Here is a 15,241-nt window from a genome sequence, read left to right on the forward strand (position 1 = left end):
GTAATACGGTTTATGGTAGTAGTGATAGTGCCAGTAGTGGTCGTTATGCCGTTAGTTGTAGTGATAGTGGTGGTTGTGGTTGTCGTACTAATGTTCATGGTGGTTATTGTGGTGGTGGTTGTGGCGGTGGGGTTGGTGGTAGTACAGTAGTAGTCAATAGTAAAGCCAATTTTGTTTGCAGTGATGGGTGTGGTAGTTGTGGTGGAAATTTTGGTGACGTTGGTAGTAGTAGAAGAGGTAGTAATAGTATTGTTAGCAGTGATCCTAGTATTTTCGGTAACAGCGATGTAATAATATTAGTCTTATAGCTATTATTAGTTTAAATGCCCTTTTCTAGCAGTTGCACACACACACACACACACACACACACACACACACACACACACACACACACACACACACACACACACACACACACACACGAGAGAGAGAGAGAGAGAGAGAGAGAGAGAGAGAGAGAGAGCTTTGTTCAACCTTTAAAAGTGACATCGATCAACGGCAAATGGATAACACAACTTTAGAGCCTTTGAGCAACACCGAGCGCAACACTGAACAACAAAAACAACATCAGCAGTCATCAACACCACCACCAGAATCAGTGGGTAGACAAGTCGAATGTAAGATCAGTAATTCCAAACAACGCCATCAATAAATATAACAAAGATTGGCCAGTAACGCAGCAACAAAAACAACAAGAGAAAGGACTCGGAGAGCGTATACTTCTGCCATTAAGAAGGATCTGGATCCACCCCCAGATTTAATCAATTCTATCTTGCCCATGGCCCGCCCTTTCTCAAAATTTCATTAAAATTCATTGAATACTTTTCGAAATATCGTCTGGGCAAACAGACTGACAGACAGACAGACAGACAAACAAACAAAGTTAAATACATAACCTCCTTCAACTTCGTTGGCAGAGGTAACAACAGCATAACACAAATTGGACGGTAACAATAACGCAGCAACAACAGCAGCAAGGAAGTGACCACAAAAGCACCGGAACACAATACACTCAACAGCAATTCAGTCACTGCCACAAAAACGAATGAATGCATAAAATAATAAATTGAACTCGCATAGAAAATACAATATCCGACAACGAAACGAATTACATATGAATTGAGTAAAGCAACTCTCTTCCCCTTGAAGGCCCGGATGTAACGATATATTAAAATGTGATGCTAGTCACAAAATATTCGGCTTCATTTTTCAGCTGCAAATTTTCAACTGTCGAGAAAGGAAAATGGATCCAACTTTGCACGAGGTGATATTAAAAAACAACTATATAATGATTTCCTGCCCAATTATAAGCCTAGGTGTGGGAGGAGCCGAGGATTCCGATGGCTTGACTGATGGGTGAATGGAGGGATGGCTCATTGTGACTGGAAGCTCTAATGACTGTTCTGTTTTTATGTTTCCCTGTTTGTCGGTCGTGCTGTACCCGCTCCATTTATGATTGTGGGAAAATGATGATGATGATGATGAGGATACAAATGATGATGACAATGATGATATTTCTCCTAGTACTTTATTTACTCATATTTTCTGTTGTAGGATTCTGCCCACCATGTATATTATTTGGAATATATAGGTTGTTGATGATGATGATGATGATGATGATTTTATAGTTTGTAAATTATTTTTTGTAATGTATTTTCTTGTATTTCTTTGGTACCTTCTCCTGCGCAGTAGCCAGTGGTATTAGTGTGGTGATGATGATGATGATGATCCAGTACAGGTGTGCGTGCATTGAGGCCTTCCCAAACAGCGAATGTCACTAAACCAAAATTTTAAAGCGTCACTGACACGATATACTGATGGCGGAGACCTTGGACCCTTAGTAAGCTGGACTCCAAGGGGTCATGTCTCTGAACTACTGAACTTTTGAACTTTCATTTGAGGATCCCGTTAGATTAAAGAGAGATTGGAGGGAAATTAATAGGTACGATGACACTAATTTCATTCTTGCAGTATAAAGACGAAATCCAGCATAGACGAAGTTGTTCATGCAAACGTCGCAACTTGATGATGCCAGTTGAGGACATAGTATGATAAAGGCGACGAGTGCCGATTTTTTTTTTTTTTTTTCATTTGTTAGTGCCCCTTTTGTTTTATTCTTATTGAAGATTTATTTTTTCATTTATATAGTTAGTTAGTGTGGAGACCTTTGAAACTAGTGATATTCGAGGACACCACACGATCATATAGACATGAATAGAAGTCAGAAGGTACAATGGAGTTTTCTGTATTTCATTCTTGTTTTTTTTCAGGCTCTTCCTTTCAGCTTGGGCGAGACCATTCCAACTGGAGGGGTTTGTATAGGAGGGATTAAAAAGAGATAAATGCAGGGAGATTAGTAGCTTGCTTCGTTAGTGTGTTTATTATCCTATCTACTGCGATTTTATTCAGCATAGGGATTTTTCGAACTGCTGGGAGTTAGATATATTTCCGATGGAGCGTTGCTAATTTTCATCTTGGTATCTGCAGACGATTTTATTCAGTTTTGAAACTTGCTGAAGTGGAAGGTTAAATATAACAAGCCTTCTTTATCCCACATTTTGTTCTTGCTGTCCCTGAACGATTTATTCAGCAAGAGAGATACTTTGAAGAGGAGGGTGCTTGTTGAAGGATTCATTAAGTCCTTTAGTGAGATGACATTTCGATTTTATTCACACACACACACACACACACACACACACACACACACACACACACACACACACACACACACACACACACACACACACACACACACACACACACACACACACACACACACACACACACACACACACACACACACAGTCTCTGTCTCTTCCTGTGTATGTCAACCTATCTCTGTCAATCTATATCGATCAATCTGTCTCTTTGTCCCTACCTATCTATCAGTCTGTCCATCTGTCTCATTACTTACCTACCTGACACCAAGCATCCAGTCCAGAAGTATGTCAGGTCTCCCTAATAACGTACACTTGAGGACGTAGTGACAAGCCGCACAGAGGAACTGGAAAATGTTACATACAAAACTATGCTGGAAGTGTTGGCCTTTAAATGTCGACCCTTTTGTTACATTACCTATCTTTTTTATTTCTGGTAACGAGAGGGTAAACTTCAACCAGGCGAAAGGGGATGGGAAGGATGGAAGAGGGGAGAGGGATGGGGGAAGGGATGGATGGAAGGGGGGAAGGGGATAGCTATGGGAAGGATGGAACCGGGGGAAAGGGACGGAGGAAGAAAAAGACTAAGAAAGATAAGGGAAGTGCTGCTGAATAGGGAAGGGATAGTGGAATGGGAGGAAGGGTAATTGGAAATTAGTTGGAATGGAAAAGAGGAATAAAATTAGCACCGTCTCGAGAACGTTTTTATAATAGCGACCCCAAAATGTATGTATGTATGTCTGTAGGTATGTATGTATCACTGTCTGACGGAATATCTCATGAATGCTTAATCTGGTATGTATCAAAACTGACATGTGTGTTATGTGTGAGTTTGGAAAGCAGTGATGCTATTTTGGGTCAGATCGATAAGGTCAAGGTCGCGGGTCAAGGACAAAGTTTAAGGTGCGGAAAATCTCATGAATACCTGATCAGATTTGAGGTCAACTTTTGCACAGACCCTTTGAGTGGGGACGGGAAGAAATTATATGGTTTTGGTTTAGATAGATCAAAGGTCAGGGTCACGGGTCAATGTCATGTTTCTGGTGCGGCGTCTGTATGTGCTTTGAACACCCTTTGTAATTTAATCCTTGCTATCTGCGGACGATTTTATTTATCTTAGGAGAGACTTTTCAGACTGGAGAGGTTTAATACAGCCGTCGGTAATCCCTTCATTGTGAACCCCTTGAACCCAGTGACGTATTTAATGTTCTGTTCTTGCTGTCTCCAGACGATTTTATTAAACTTACGTAAGATCTATAATCCCCCCTAGACCGAGGTAAACCGTCTGAAGATAATAAGAGTAAACTAATGATGGTACAAAATTTGAAGGGTTTACTCCTCCAAGTTGAATAAAATAGTCCATAAGTAACGACAGTACATAATGTAATCCGTGCACAGGGCGTCCACAAAGTCTTCTTGGGTTTACAGAAATTTATTTAGTGTAAATGAATTAAGATACTGAGATTTTGTTTTTATATGAAAGAACAGGTCTTGGAATTTTGTTTTAGACATTAACTTGCTTGTAATACTCCATCTCAGTATGCCAAGCCACGTACGCGCTATATATGTTTGTAAAAGCCGTTGGAATTTGTAATGGGCACCACATTCTTTGATTCAGGGGGTTAGAGGATGAATTATAGAAAGGGGGAAAGAGTGATTAGAAGTTAGTGTGGAGAGGATGCATAGATTTTAGGAGTGTATTTTGGAAAGGGAGAAAGGTGACTGGAAGTTAGTGAGGCAGTATAGAGAGGCAGCGGAGCATTATGGGATGAAATATGTAGACGGCGAAGAATTGGTAAAAATTTAGTACGGGGGAGAGGAAGGATTTACGGGGTGTATTATATGGAGAAGGAGAAAGGGTGACTAGGGAATTTGTGTGGGGAGGAAGCATATAATTAGAGGAAGCCTATAATTAAAGGTTGGTAGTGGAGAGGGAGAATGAGGAATCAGAAGTTCTTATGTTGGGTAAGAGGAGAATTAAGGTGTGTATTATAGAGGAGGAAGAAGGGGTGCTTAGAATTAGATTTGGAGAGGATGGGTGAGTTGACAGAGGAGGTTGAAAGGGGGAAAACGAGGATGGTGATGAGAAGGATGGAGGGTTGAAAGGGTGTTAGAATGGGACGTGGGTAGTGGGAGAGGGAGAAAGATAATGAGTTAGTACAGAGTGGGAGATTGATTGATGGAGGTGGCTGAAATCTAGTAGGAAAAGGGGAGGTGATGGTTGGAGAAAGAAGTGGTTGGAGTGACAGAGGAATTTTGGTATAGGAGGAGGGAGAAACGTGATTAAAAAGTAGTGATGCAAAAGGGTATTGATGGAAGTGTGGGAGAAAAGGGAGAAAGTAATGGAAATAAATAGCTGGTGATAGGGAAGGATGAAGGGTTGAAATGGGTAAATAGACTTGAATTTTGGTAATGGGAGAGGGAGGAAAGTTGATTAAAACGGAGCGACTAGAGGAAATGGAATTGATAGAGGTGGTTGAAAGGGGGATGGGGTGGATAGTGGGGGGGGGTAAGGGGGAGATGACGGGACGAATGTAGTAGGTAGTTGGTTTGGGAAAGAAATGTGATGAGGGAGAGATGAGGGAGAAGGATGACGGGTGGGGGTTGATGGTGGGAAGGTGTTGGAGATAACTGTGGTGGAGGTTAGAGATGATGGAGATGGATGAGGTGAAGATTGATGGTGGCGAGAGGTGGTAGTAGTGAGGACTGGGGTGAAGGTTGATGGGGAAGTGGTGGAGAGGGTTTAGGTGGATGTTCATGGTGGAGAGGGATGAGGTGGAGGTTGATAGGGGAGGAGAGGAGAGTGGGTAGATGGATGGCCACAAAGAGGGACGAGGCAAATATTGAAGTGTTTTCCATACTAAAGATTCTTCCTGAGTCTCCTTAATCCCTTGACTAGTTGGTGTCTCCATTAGCTAAAGAATAAAACAAACAAACAAAAGTTTAGTGTGAGACATGATAAAATTCCTAAGTACCGTATGCCTCGACCGCTAAGAGGGATGAGATTTGGTCAGTTTTCATCGGATAAACAAAATTGTGTGTGTGTGTGTGTGTGTGTGTGTGTGTGTGTGTGTGTGTGTGTGTGTGTGCATGCATGCATGCATGCGCGTGTGTGTGTGTGCGCGCGCGCGCGCTTTTCCCCTGAGATCCTAAAAGACACGAATTAGAGTCCTGAATAACACAACACGGGTTCAAAGGATGCGTTACTTTGGTAGTCAGATGTGCTCATGGCTGCACATTTACGTAGTTCCATCCAAAGTAATGGACCAGTTGCCACCAAAACTGACACGCAGACCTACTGGTAAACCTAAGTGACTTGATTTGTTTTTCCTCAGTACATAGTTACGCATATGAAGAGTGAGTATTCACGGTCAGATCTGCCTCCTTAAGTAATTAACCATTTGTCTTCAGAGTCGTATGAACCACAGTAAAAACTCCATTGAAACCAAAGGTTAGAGAATGCTAATCATTCACTCCTCCAGAGGAAATCTAAATCAAGCAAGTCTTCCAATCAAATCTTCACTTCCATCAGAAAACAGGAAGCTCAAAACACACCCTTTCCTTAGTGGACCTAGACCATACAAAAGGAAATCAATCTCACAATAAGAACCCCTTGTTCTCACTCTTCCATACCGAATGATGTCCCAGTGCTTTCTTACCGGATATGTGGGTACCTTTTTCTCAATAACCACTGCCACAAACTAAGAGAAAAATCTACAGTTAGGTGCAGACCTCAGGGAGAAGGTGTTGCCAGTAGTGTTGAGGGAGATTGGAAAAAATTACTAATCCAAACCCCCCTTCCTCTTTTTTTTTTTCTTGGCGTGTCACAGACCCGGTGCTAACATAATGAAATGTTAATTGTGATTCTGATTAGTTAATTAGAAAATCCAATCTTGGATTCATTTCCAAGCACTTACTACTACTTTAATTTCATACCATTGTCATTTATAGCAACGGTGTGTGTAATTCTCACCCAGAGAGCTGGTGGTAAGTGTTGTACGCCTCCAGAGGACGGACGTCAAGATGGTTGTGATTGTGATACATGGAGGTAATCCGGCTAAGTTCCATTGTACACGTTTCTGCTGAAAGACATATACATGACCTCATGTGAGCCATAAACCTCAGTTATCCCTCGGATTTAAAGCCATACGGGCCACATCTGGTTGGAGCGCCGTAACCCACTAGACCAATATAATCCAAACGAAGCCTGGTAATTTTGCTGATCCAAAATAAAAATCGTACCTGTGCTTGAGTCGCAGAAAGGAATACACCGCTCCCACACCATGTCTCTCAAGCCCCACCTCACGTCCTCCACCCACTAATTAAGGTATTTACTGTCAATTTGCAAATCCCACAGACAGACCCTCTCTCGTTTTCTTGTAATCCATTTTGTTCCCCCTCTTACCGACTTAACTCACATCCTCAATCCTCTTCCTCTCGTCCTCCTCCTCTTTCCCTGTTACCCTCTCTCCCTCACTCTCATCTTTACTTAATTTCCTCTAGTGCTATGTTTCCTCCCTTTCACTTCTTCCCCGCTTACCTCTATCTTCACTTTTTCCCTCTTATATATCCCCTCTTCCCTTTTCATCTGTCCTCCCCCTGTGCTTTTCCTCACTTTTCTACATCTCATCATCATCTTTCCCTTTCCTCTCCCCCTCCGTACCCTCACTCTCATCTTCTTCCCCCATTTCACTTTTCGATCTTCTTACATTAGATGAGTTTAGGCAGATTAGGTTAGGTTTGGTTAGGTTATATTAGACGATTAAATTAAATACGGTTAAAGTTTGGTGAGGTGAGAAAGAATAAAAAATAAAATAAAAAATGAGGTCTCTTCGTCTGAATAAAATGTATATTGTAAGCGAAAAAAAAAAAAAAATCTTCGAGTAAGTGTCGACCAGCGTGACGATCAAATTGAGTTTAGTCTCTATGCTCCGGTGATTTTCTCTGAGCCAAATAAAATTGCCTGATACTTGCAGGAGTTTAGTGCTACTTTCGACAGAAAATTTAAGCATACTTCAGACTATTTATTTTTTAAACCCCAGAACAAAAAAGTTACACAGCTGAATGTGAAGGTCATGAAGCCGTATCTTGCTCATTATCATCATCATCATCATCATCATCGTCGTCGTCGTCGTCGTCGTCGTCGTCGTCGTCGTCCATTGTCATCGTCTGGACCTCCTTTCCCATCCATGGGCGGGGTAAGGAGTAGCAGCGTCGAGACAGCCAAAGTTTGCCCAATTCAATGGGCCACGCTTCCATTCACTCATCATTCAAGCCCTCGGAATCCTGGCTCCGTCTGATAAGCCAAAAAATTTCACCACGTTCTGTAGCTTCACATATACTTATCCGATAGAGCCAATCCGAGCACTGTCACGTTAAAAAAAGGTGCCATATCCTTAGTCATACGCTTCGCGCAAAATTCATCCAGCCAGCTCGATCTCTTGTCAGTCCCTTAGCCGCACCAGCTTCCATAACTCTCTTCCTCACACATTCATCCACCAAATACTTCCACATTTTTCTTGGCCTACCTCGCCTCCTTCCTCCTTTAAATTCGCTCAAATATACCGTTTTCACCACTCTTTTGTCATCCATTCGCTCCACATGACCATACCATCTCAGTACACTGTCTTCGATTTTGGTGTCCACAGACTTCCTCACTCCACATCTTTCACGAATCACATTATATCGTATCCTATCCACTCTCTGTACTCCACATACATTCCTGAGCAGTCCCATCTCCACTGCTCTTACTCCTGACTTTTCATTTTCATGCCACACCATAGTCTCACATCCATATGATAAAGTTGGCACTAACACTCAATCATGTAAGCCTCGTGCAGCTGCAACACTCAAGCCTCTGTTTCTTATCAAGGCCTTCTTAGCACCAGCTACTTTTCATCCTTGTGCCACTCTACTTTCCACTTCTTTTGCTCATTTTCCTTTCTTTTCTATTACTGTACCGAGGTGTTTGAACACTCTCATCAATTTTAGTCTCTCAGCATTCACTGTAACATTGCACTGGAGTCACCTTCTCTCTCAGTAACCATCATTTTACTTTTTTCTACATTTATTCTGAAGGCACTACGCCCACAGACATCTATGGCTCTTGTCCGGTATTTGCAAGTAGCCCTGCATCATCAGCATAAAATAAATTTGAGTTATTCCAGCCATCACCATTCATTACCAACGCCATCCCTCTCTCCATTACTCGTGTATTTACTTCTCTCATCACCCCATCCATATATATATTGAACAGCCATGGGGACACCACACAACCTTGTCGTACACCCACATTGATCGTGAACCATTCACTTTGATGCCCATTTACCCTTACACATGCCTCACTACCATCATAAAAACTCTTAACGGCACCTAGCAGCATACCATCTACACCGTACATACACAAAACCTTCCAGAATCCTTGTCTGTCTGCTTTGTCCTGTGTTCCCCCATTACTTCCTTGTCAGTAATTTTATCCAGTCTACCCTGCGCTTTATTGTTGTTCTTCCTCCCTGTCCTCTCCTTCCTCTCTCTCATGCCGTTACAAATTTTAGTAGGAAATAGCGAAGGAATAATGATGATGGTAATGCTGCAGTTGGTGATGATGATGATGATGATGGTAAAAATTATGATAATGACGACGATGATATCAGTGACGATGACGATGCCTACAGTGATCGCGTTCTTCCTTTTCTCATTTAGTTTTGTCCGTAATTTCATCTCTTCTCCCCTGTATGGCAATTCCTATGCCACCCTCCCTGTCCTCACTCACACACACTCTCTCCCTTCCTCTCGGGACCTCACTTCTCTCCTCTGTACATTCTTAATTAAAACCTACACAAGGGAGGGGACGTAATTGTAGGGGACACGACAGAATGTTATTTTGGCTCTGTTACCTTACCTGCAATTTATATCTAATTGTTTTTCATAACCTAATGAAAAACAAGAAGAAACAAGAGTGCAGATCCCGCGCCCACCAATTGTTCTAAGGGCGAACATATTTCATTCCCTTGTGATCATGACCTTTGACTGATTACTCCCAAAATCGAATCACTTTATCCTTGCTTTAGCCTTCACCGTTCCTTAAGGTTTGGCTTAAAAAAAAAAAAAAAAGCCGTTGACTTGGCCGTGTGATCTTTACCTTCGACCTGTTGCTATCAAAAACAGTAAATCAACCCCTTGGACAATTCTCAGCGCTTCCATAAAATTAGGTTTAAATATATCACAATTATAGGACGCATTGGTCGAACATTGACTCTACTATTTGACCTTTACCTTACTCAGATTGTTCTCCAATTCCTTTCGATGTTGCATTGCCCTCAACCTTTCCAGAAATTTTGATCACCATCGGATGAAAATGTTATAGTTGATTTTACCAGAACTAGCTTTGAGCCCTGTGACCCCGACCTTTGACTTTGTTCTCATAAACAGTAGGTAAGCCCCTCAATCAAGTTTGCTTTAAGTCGAATGAAGCCTGTTTGAGTTACTTTACACACACACACACACACACACACACACACACACACACACACACACACACACACACACACACACACACACACACACACACACACACACACACACACACAGTTACATTATTCCCCTTAAATCCTAGTTATAGTGACGCGGGCATGCAGTTGCGCTCTCTCTCTCTCTCTCTCTCTCTCTCTCTCTCTCTCTCTCAAGAAAAAAACGCATACAAAACTCTTAATGCCAAATGAGACGCAGACTAATTCAGGCAGAGATGGGAAAAATTGCTTATCTTATCAGTTCCAGCACACCACAAGGGGTTCTGGTGTGTGTGTGTGTGTGTGTGTGTGTGTGTGTGTGTGTGTGTTTTATGCTGATTTTTTTTATGTACACGCGACTGGCTGCGTGCTCGAATAGTATGTGCACTTTCAGACATTAATATCTTTCAGTTTTCTGTCGAGTAATTATGAAACTCTGATTACATTCTGAAAAGTTTATTGGACTCCGAAGATAGCATCACTGGGTTCCAAAAATCGTTGTTCACTGTCTCGTATTTTATCGTTATGGAGTGGATCAATATTTACGTCCGTAGCTGTACAATGTCCCTGCATTTTAGTCACTGCTACTCCCAAATTATGTTATGGAATTTAGCAGGGAATACTTGCACGGAATTGGTTAGGAAGTCTCTATTGCCCTTCACTGCTAGGAATCCTTCGAATGTAATCGTTTAGTGGAGGGATGATGTAAAGGTAAGCGTCGTTATACTGAAAAGGGTTTATGTAGTGATTTTAGTAATGTGCAGAAATACACGTAAAAACAGTAATTACATAAGGTAAGGATTCGTTCAGTGATTCCTTTATCGTGAACGAAAATATACTAAAGCCTACAATTACTGAAAAGAAAATAAATATAAATAAATGATGAATAAATGAACTTTGTGATACAGTAATGAAGTCTTGGATCACATCTCTGAATTCAGGTTTACCCCTTCTGCCCGAGGACGCCTTTAATTTTGGGGAGATTTTTGGGACTTCAGGGGAAACAAATAGCCTTCATTAGCTTCTTTACCAGGAGGCTCTCTTAGGCTGATTAAATTCGTCTGGGAGCAGCAAAAATCAGATAAGTTTTACCTCTGGACTGAAAGGGTTCATTTGTGTCTGAGAGAGAGAGAGAGAGAGAGAGAGAGAGAGAGAGAGAGAGAGAGAGAGAGACCCATTGAATCCGAGAGTCACACAGTTTATTTCGTTGAGAGAAAATCCTGATAATGATAAGAATAGTTGGCTAATATTATCCGTCGCTTATATTGGGTAGCTTCAAGATGTTAGCGTCTTCACTGTCAGTATGTCTTCCTTATTTTATTCTCGTCACCTTCTTACGATTTCCTTTGCCCAAATGGAGACACATAGTACTTAAGTCGGTAGCTATGCATTTCTTTAACTACAGTCTTACTAAAACCATCCACGGGCTTGAGTGGTGAGTTGATGAGTGCGTGACCCATTTAATTTTGCATGCTCTTAATTAGTTCTGTCTTTACTCATTCAATTCCTTGCTTTCTGTATCCTGCCTCATACCACCTGTGGATGGGACAAACTGGCATGTTGATGATGATGATGATGATGACGGTGGTGGTGGTGGTGGTGGTGGTGGTGATGTGATGATGATGATGATGATGATGATGAAGGTAGTTTTGTATCCTCATTCCAGGCCACCAGAATGAAACGTTTCCGACAGGTGATGCCAAATTTTAGTTTATTTTTGCTCCTTCCAGACGATTTTACTCAGCTCAGGAATAACGTCAGGTGCTTGAAAGTTTTAATCAACCCCTCCAGTGTGAAAAATCCCTTCTTAGCCGAATAAAATCGTCTGGAGATGGCAAATAGAATAAAGGGAACGGCAGGTTACTAGAAAGGTTAAAGATGCAGGTATTTTTATTCTCTCTCTCTCTCTCTCTCTCTCTCTCTCTCTCTCTCTCTCTCTCTCTCTCTCTCTCTCACAGCTAGATATCTTTATACAACATTCCAGATATCCGCTATTAAAGATGACAGCATTTCCTTGTGTATTTCTCTTCGTGTTTTTGCCGTCAGTTTAGTTTCCTCCTATTTTGTCTAATTTTTTGCTGTCTTCAGTCATCTCTCTCCTTTCATAGTGATATTTCCTGTAATGGCTCTCTTGATATTCGGTTTTAAAGATGCAGGTGTTTTCTTTTGCACTTTTTTTCTTCGTCCTTTCGCTGTCAGAGTTTTTCGCCTCATTTACTTCCAGTCTCATGTCGGTGAATGTGTTTATTTTCCGTGTGCTCTTGTCTCTTTATCCGGGGCAAATTTTCAGCATGCTTTCTGGATATCAGGTATTATAGAGGGCCTTTTTTGGCGTGTGTGTGTGTGTGTGTGTGTGTGTGTGTGTGTGTGTGTGTGTGTGTGTGTGTGTGTGTGTGTGATTTCCTTTCGGTCTCCCACAGGAAACGTAAATATTTTCAGTATATGTTTCACTTTAAACTTTCACCTTTTTTCAATAATAGCTCTTTAGATATCCAGCATGTAAAATGTAGTGTTTTCTTGACTACTGGTTTGTATCCTGTTCAGAGTGATTTTTGTGTTCCCTTTTTAGCGTGACTTTCTCCATGCTTCCTGTATCTGTTGTCTTGCAGTTTGAATTTTTTTTTTTTTTTTTTGATTGCCCATAGGTGCTCAGATTTGTACTTTTTTACGCCTGTTTTTTTTTTTTTTTTTTTTTTTTTTTTTTTTTTCAGATATCCGTTGTCACATCCGTGCGCGTAGAGTGAGGGTGTTATGAGTTTGGTTTGGTTTGTCCGTCTGTCTGCCTGTCTGTTAGCAAGATTATGGGGAGACTGTATTGGATGGAATCGCCTTTAATTTAGAATAATGCTTGAGAACGATCAGAGGAACCCCTGATTGAATTGTGGCCGGAAAAAAAGTTACTGGTCAAGGGCAAGGGCAAGCAATTTTAATCCGATTAGGACCGAACTTGGTGGAAGGATTGAAGGTCAGGAGAGGATGAAGTGATTATATCTTGAGTTCATAGGTCAAAGGTAAAAGGAACACGGCAAGATCAACTTCAACAATTTTAATCCAATTTGAACCAAACTAGGTGAAGGGGTTGAGGGTCAGTCAGGGATGAAGTCATTCAGTTTTGGGAGCAGTAGGTTAGGGTTATAGGGCATGATCAGAGGTTCACCCTGAGACCGAGTGTAGGGTGTAGATGTTAACTTCTGAATGCTTCATATTGTTAAAGTTGGGAGTGTTTTTTGATGTGACGTTCTCCATCCACTCGAAGTCGGAATTTTGCCTGCGTTACAAAACGCCAACCATATTTGACCAACGCAAGTTCATCTTGTGTTTGGTGTTACTATAGTTGGAGAAAGCACTGAAATAATCCTTCAGTGCATTCACATTATTAATTCCAGAGAACCCATTTTCACAGGGTACACTCTCATGACCTTTTCCCACCCCTGCCACAGTTTCAGTCCATCCCATCCATTCTTTTGCCCACCACGCTTATTATTTATACCCCCATCTCCTTTGACGATTTTATGGCTTGGTGCAGGTAACGCGGCCAACGAACTCTACCCGTTTTCACATCGTCTCTTACTTGCTTCCTCTTAACAGGTATATATTTATCTTTTATCTCCGTCCTTTCCCTACTGTTTTTTAAAGCTTTCCAAACATCGGCATTAAAGATGTGGATATTTTCGTCAGTCCGATATTTAGCTTCGTGGAATCGCTGTTAGGTACTTGCACATTTTATTTCACGTCGGCTTCCTTTCAGCAGACATTACATTTTCTTGCGTCCCAGTCTCTAACCTTTCAGTGCTAGTTTTTTCTTTCTTTTTTTTTAGCTTTCACTCTACTCAACATGTAGGTGTTTTTTTTGTTGATACTTCACCGTCTTTTTTCTGTCGATTTTTTCACTATTTTTTCCTCTCTTCTTCCTGATGGCTTCTTTTATCTCTGTTGTATTGCGAGTAGATTTTTGTGTAGATTTTTTTTATAGATAGGAAAGATGTGGGTATTTTCTTATGTGTTCGTCCCCGTCCTTTTAACATCAGAATCTCTCTCTCTCTCTCTCTCTCTCTCTCTCTCTCTCTCTCTCTCTCTCACACACACACACACACACACACACACACACACACACACACACACACACACACACACACACACACACACACACACACACACACACACACACACACTAGCAAAACCCAATTAACAGCTCTGTCTGACATAAAGAGAGGGAGTTTCATCGGCCCAGACCAACTTCACCCACTACCCCCTCCTCCCCTCCCTCCTTCCCTTCCATCTACCCTTCCTCTCCATTTCCTCCCATCTACCCTTCCATCTCTCCTTTCCTCTTCCCTTAAACTCCTCTCCATTCCCCCCCTCCCCTCCGTTTCTTCACCATTTAGCCTTCCACCTCTCCTCTCCTCCTCCCGTAACCTTTCCATTCCTCTCCTCCCTTTCATTTCCCCTCCATGATCCCTTCCACCTATCCTTTCCACCTCCCTTAACCTTCTTTCCATTCCTCCCCTTCCTTCCATTTCCCCTCCATCTTCTCTTCAGTCTGTCCTGTCCTCCTACAACCATTCCATTCCTCCTTTCCTCCTTTCTCCCACTCTTCCTCGTTTTGTTATTCTCATCCTAAGGTCGTAGAATTATCATAGCCATAGTCTTCTCAGTAAAAAACAACCCCAAAAGCACCTCTTCTATTGTTGCTGTTGTCTTTCCTTTGTACTCGTTTGGACTCCAGTGTACTCTCCTCCCGTCCGTCTCTCCTCCCCACTTCTCAGCATCTCCCTTCACTTCTTCACCCATCGTCTCCCCCACACCTCTTTTACCACACACAGTTTCGATTCACGGGGATAATGGGTGTTCAGTGGGGGTGGATTTGAGTGGAGAGGTAATGTAGGAGAAAGAGGACAAAGTGGAGAGAGAGAGAGAGAGAAAAAAAAAAATTAACTCTTCACCTGCCCTGACTTCCTTTAGCTGAATAAACACATCTGGCGGTAGCGAGAATAAAATAGTGAACCCTGCTGCATCGATGGTAAATCCGTTTGAAGATGACGGCACAATTGTGCTACTTTAATGTTGCTCCTTCCA

General features: G+C 41.8%; 1 protein-coding gene across 1 annotated transcript in view; it reads left to right on the forward strand.

Annotated features, from left to right (window-relative positions):
• Positions 1–502: 502 nt before the first annotated feature.
• LOC145408030 (roundabout homolog 2-like) overlaps positions 503–15,241 on the forward strand; it is a 345,608-nt gene continuing 330,869 nt past the window's right edge. Inside the window, exon 1 of the mRNA XM_080278831.1 lies at positions 503–617. Coding sequence (XP_080134957.1) covers positions 503–617 — 115 coding nt within the window. The remainder of the gene's footprint in view (positions 618–15,241) is intronic.

This window comes from Coenobita brevimanus, chromosome 75 (assembly GCF_032717465.1).
Source record: "Coenobita brevimanus isolate Jiangsu-jjx chromosome 75, ASM3271746v2, whole genome shotgun sequence".
NCBI lineage: Eukaryota > Metazoa > Arthropoda > Malacostraca > Decapoda > Coenobitidae > Coenobita > Coenobita brevimanus.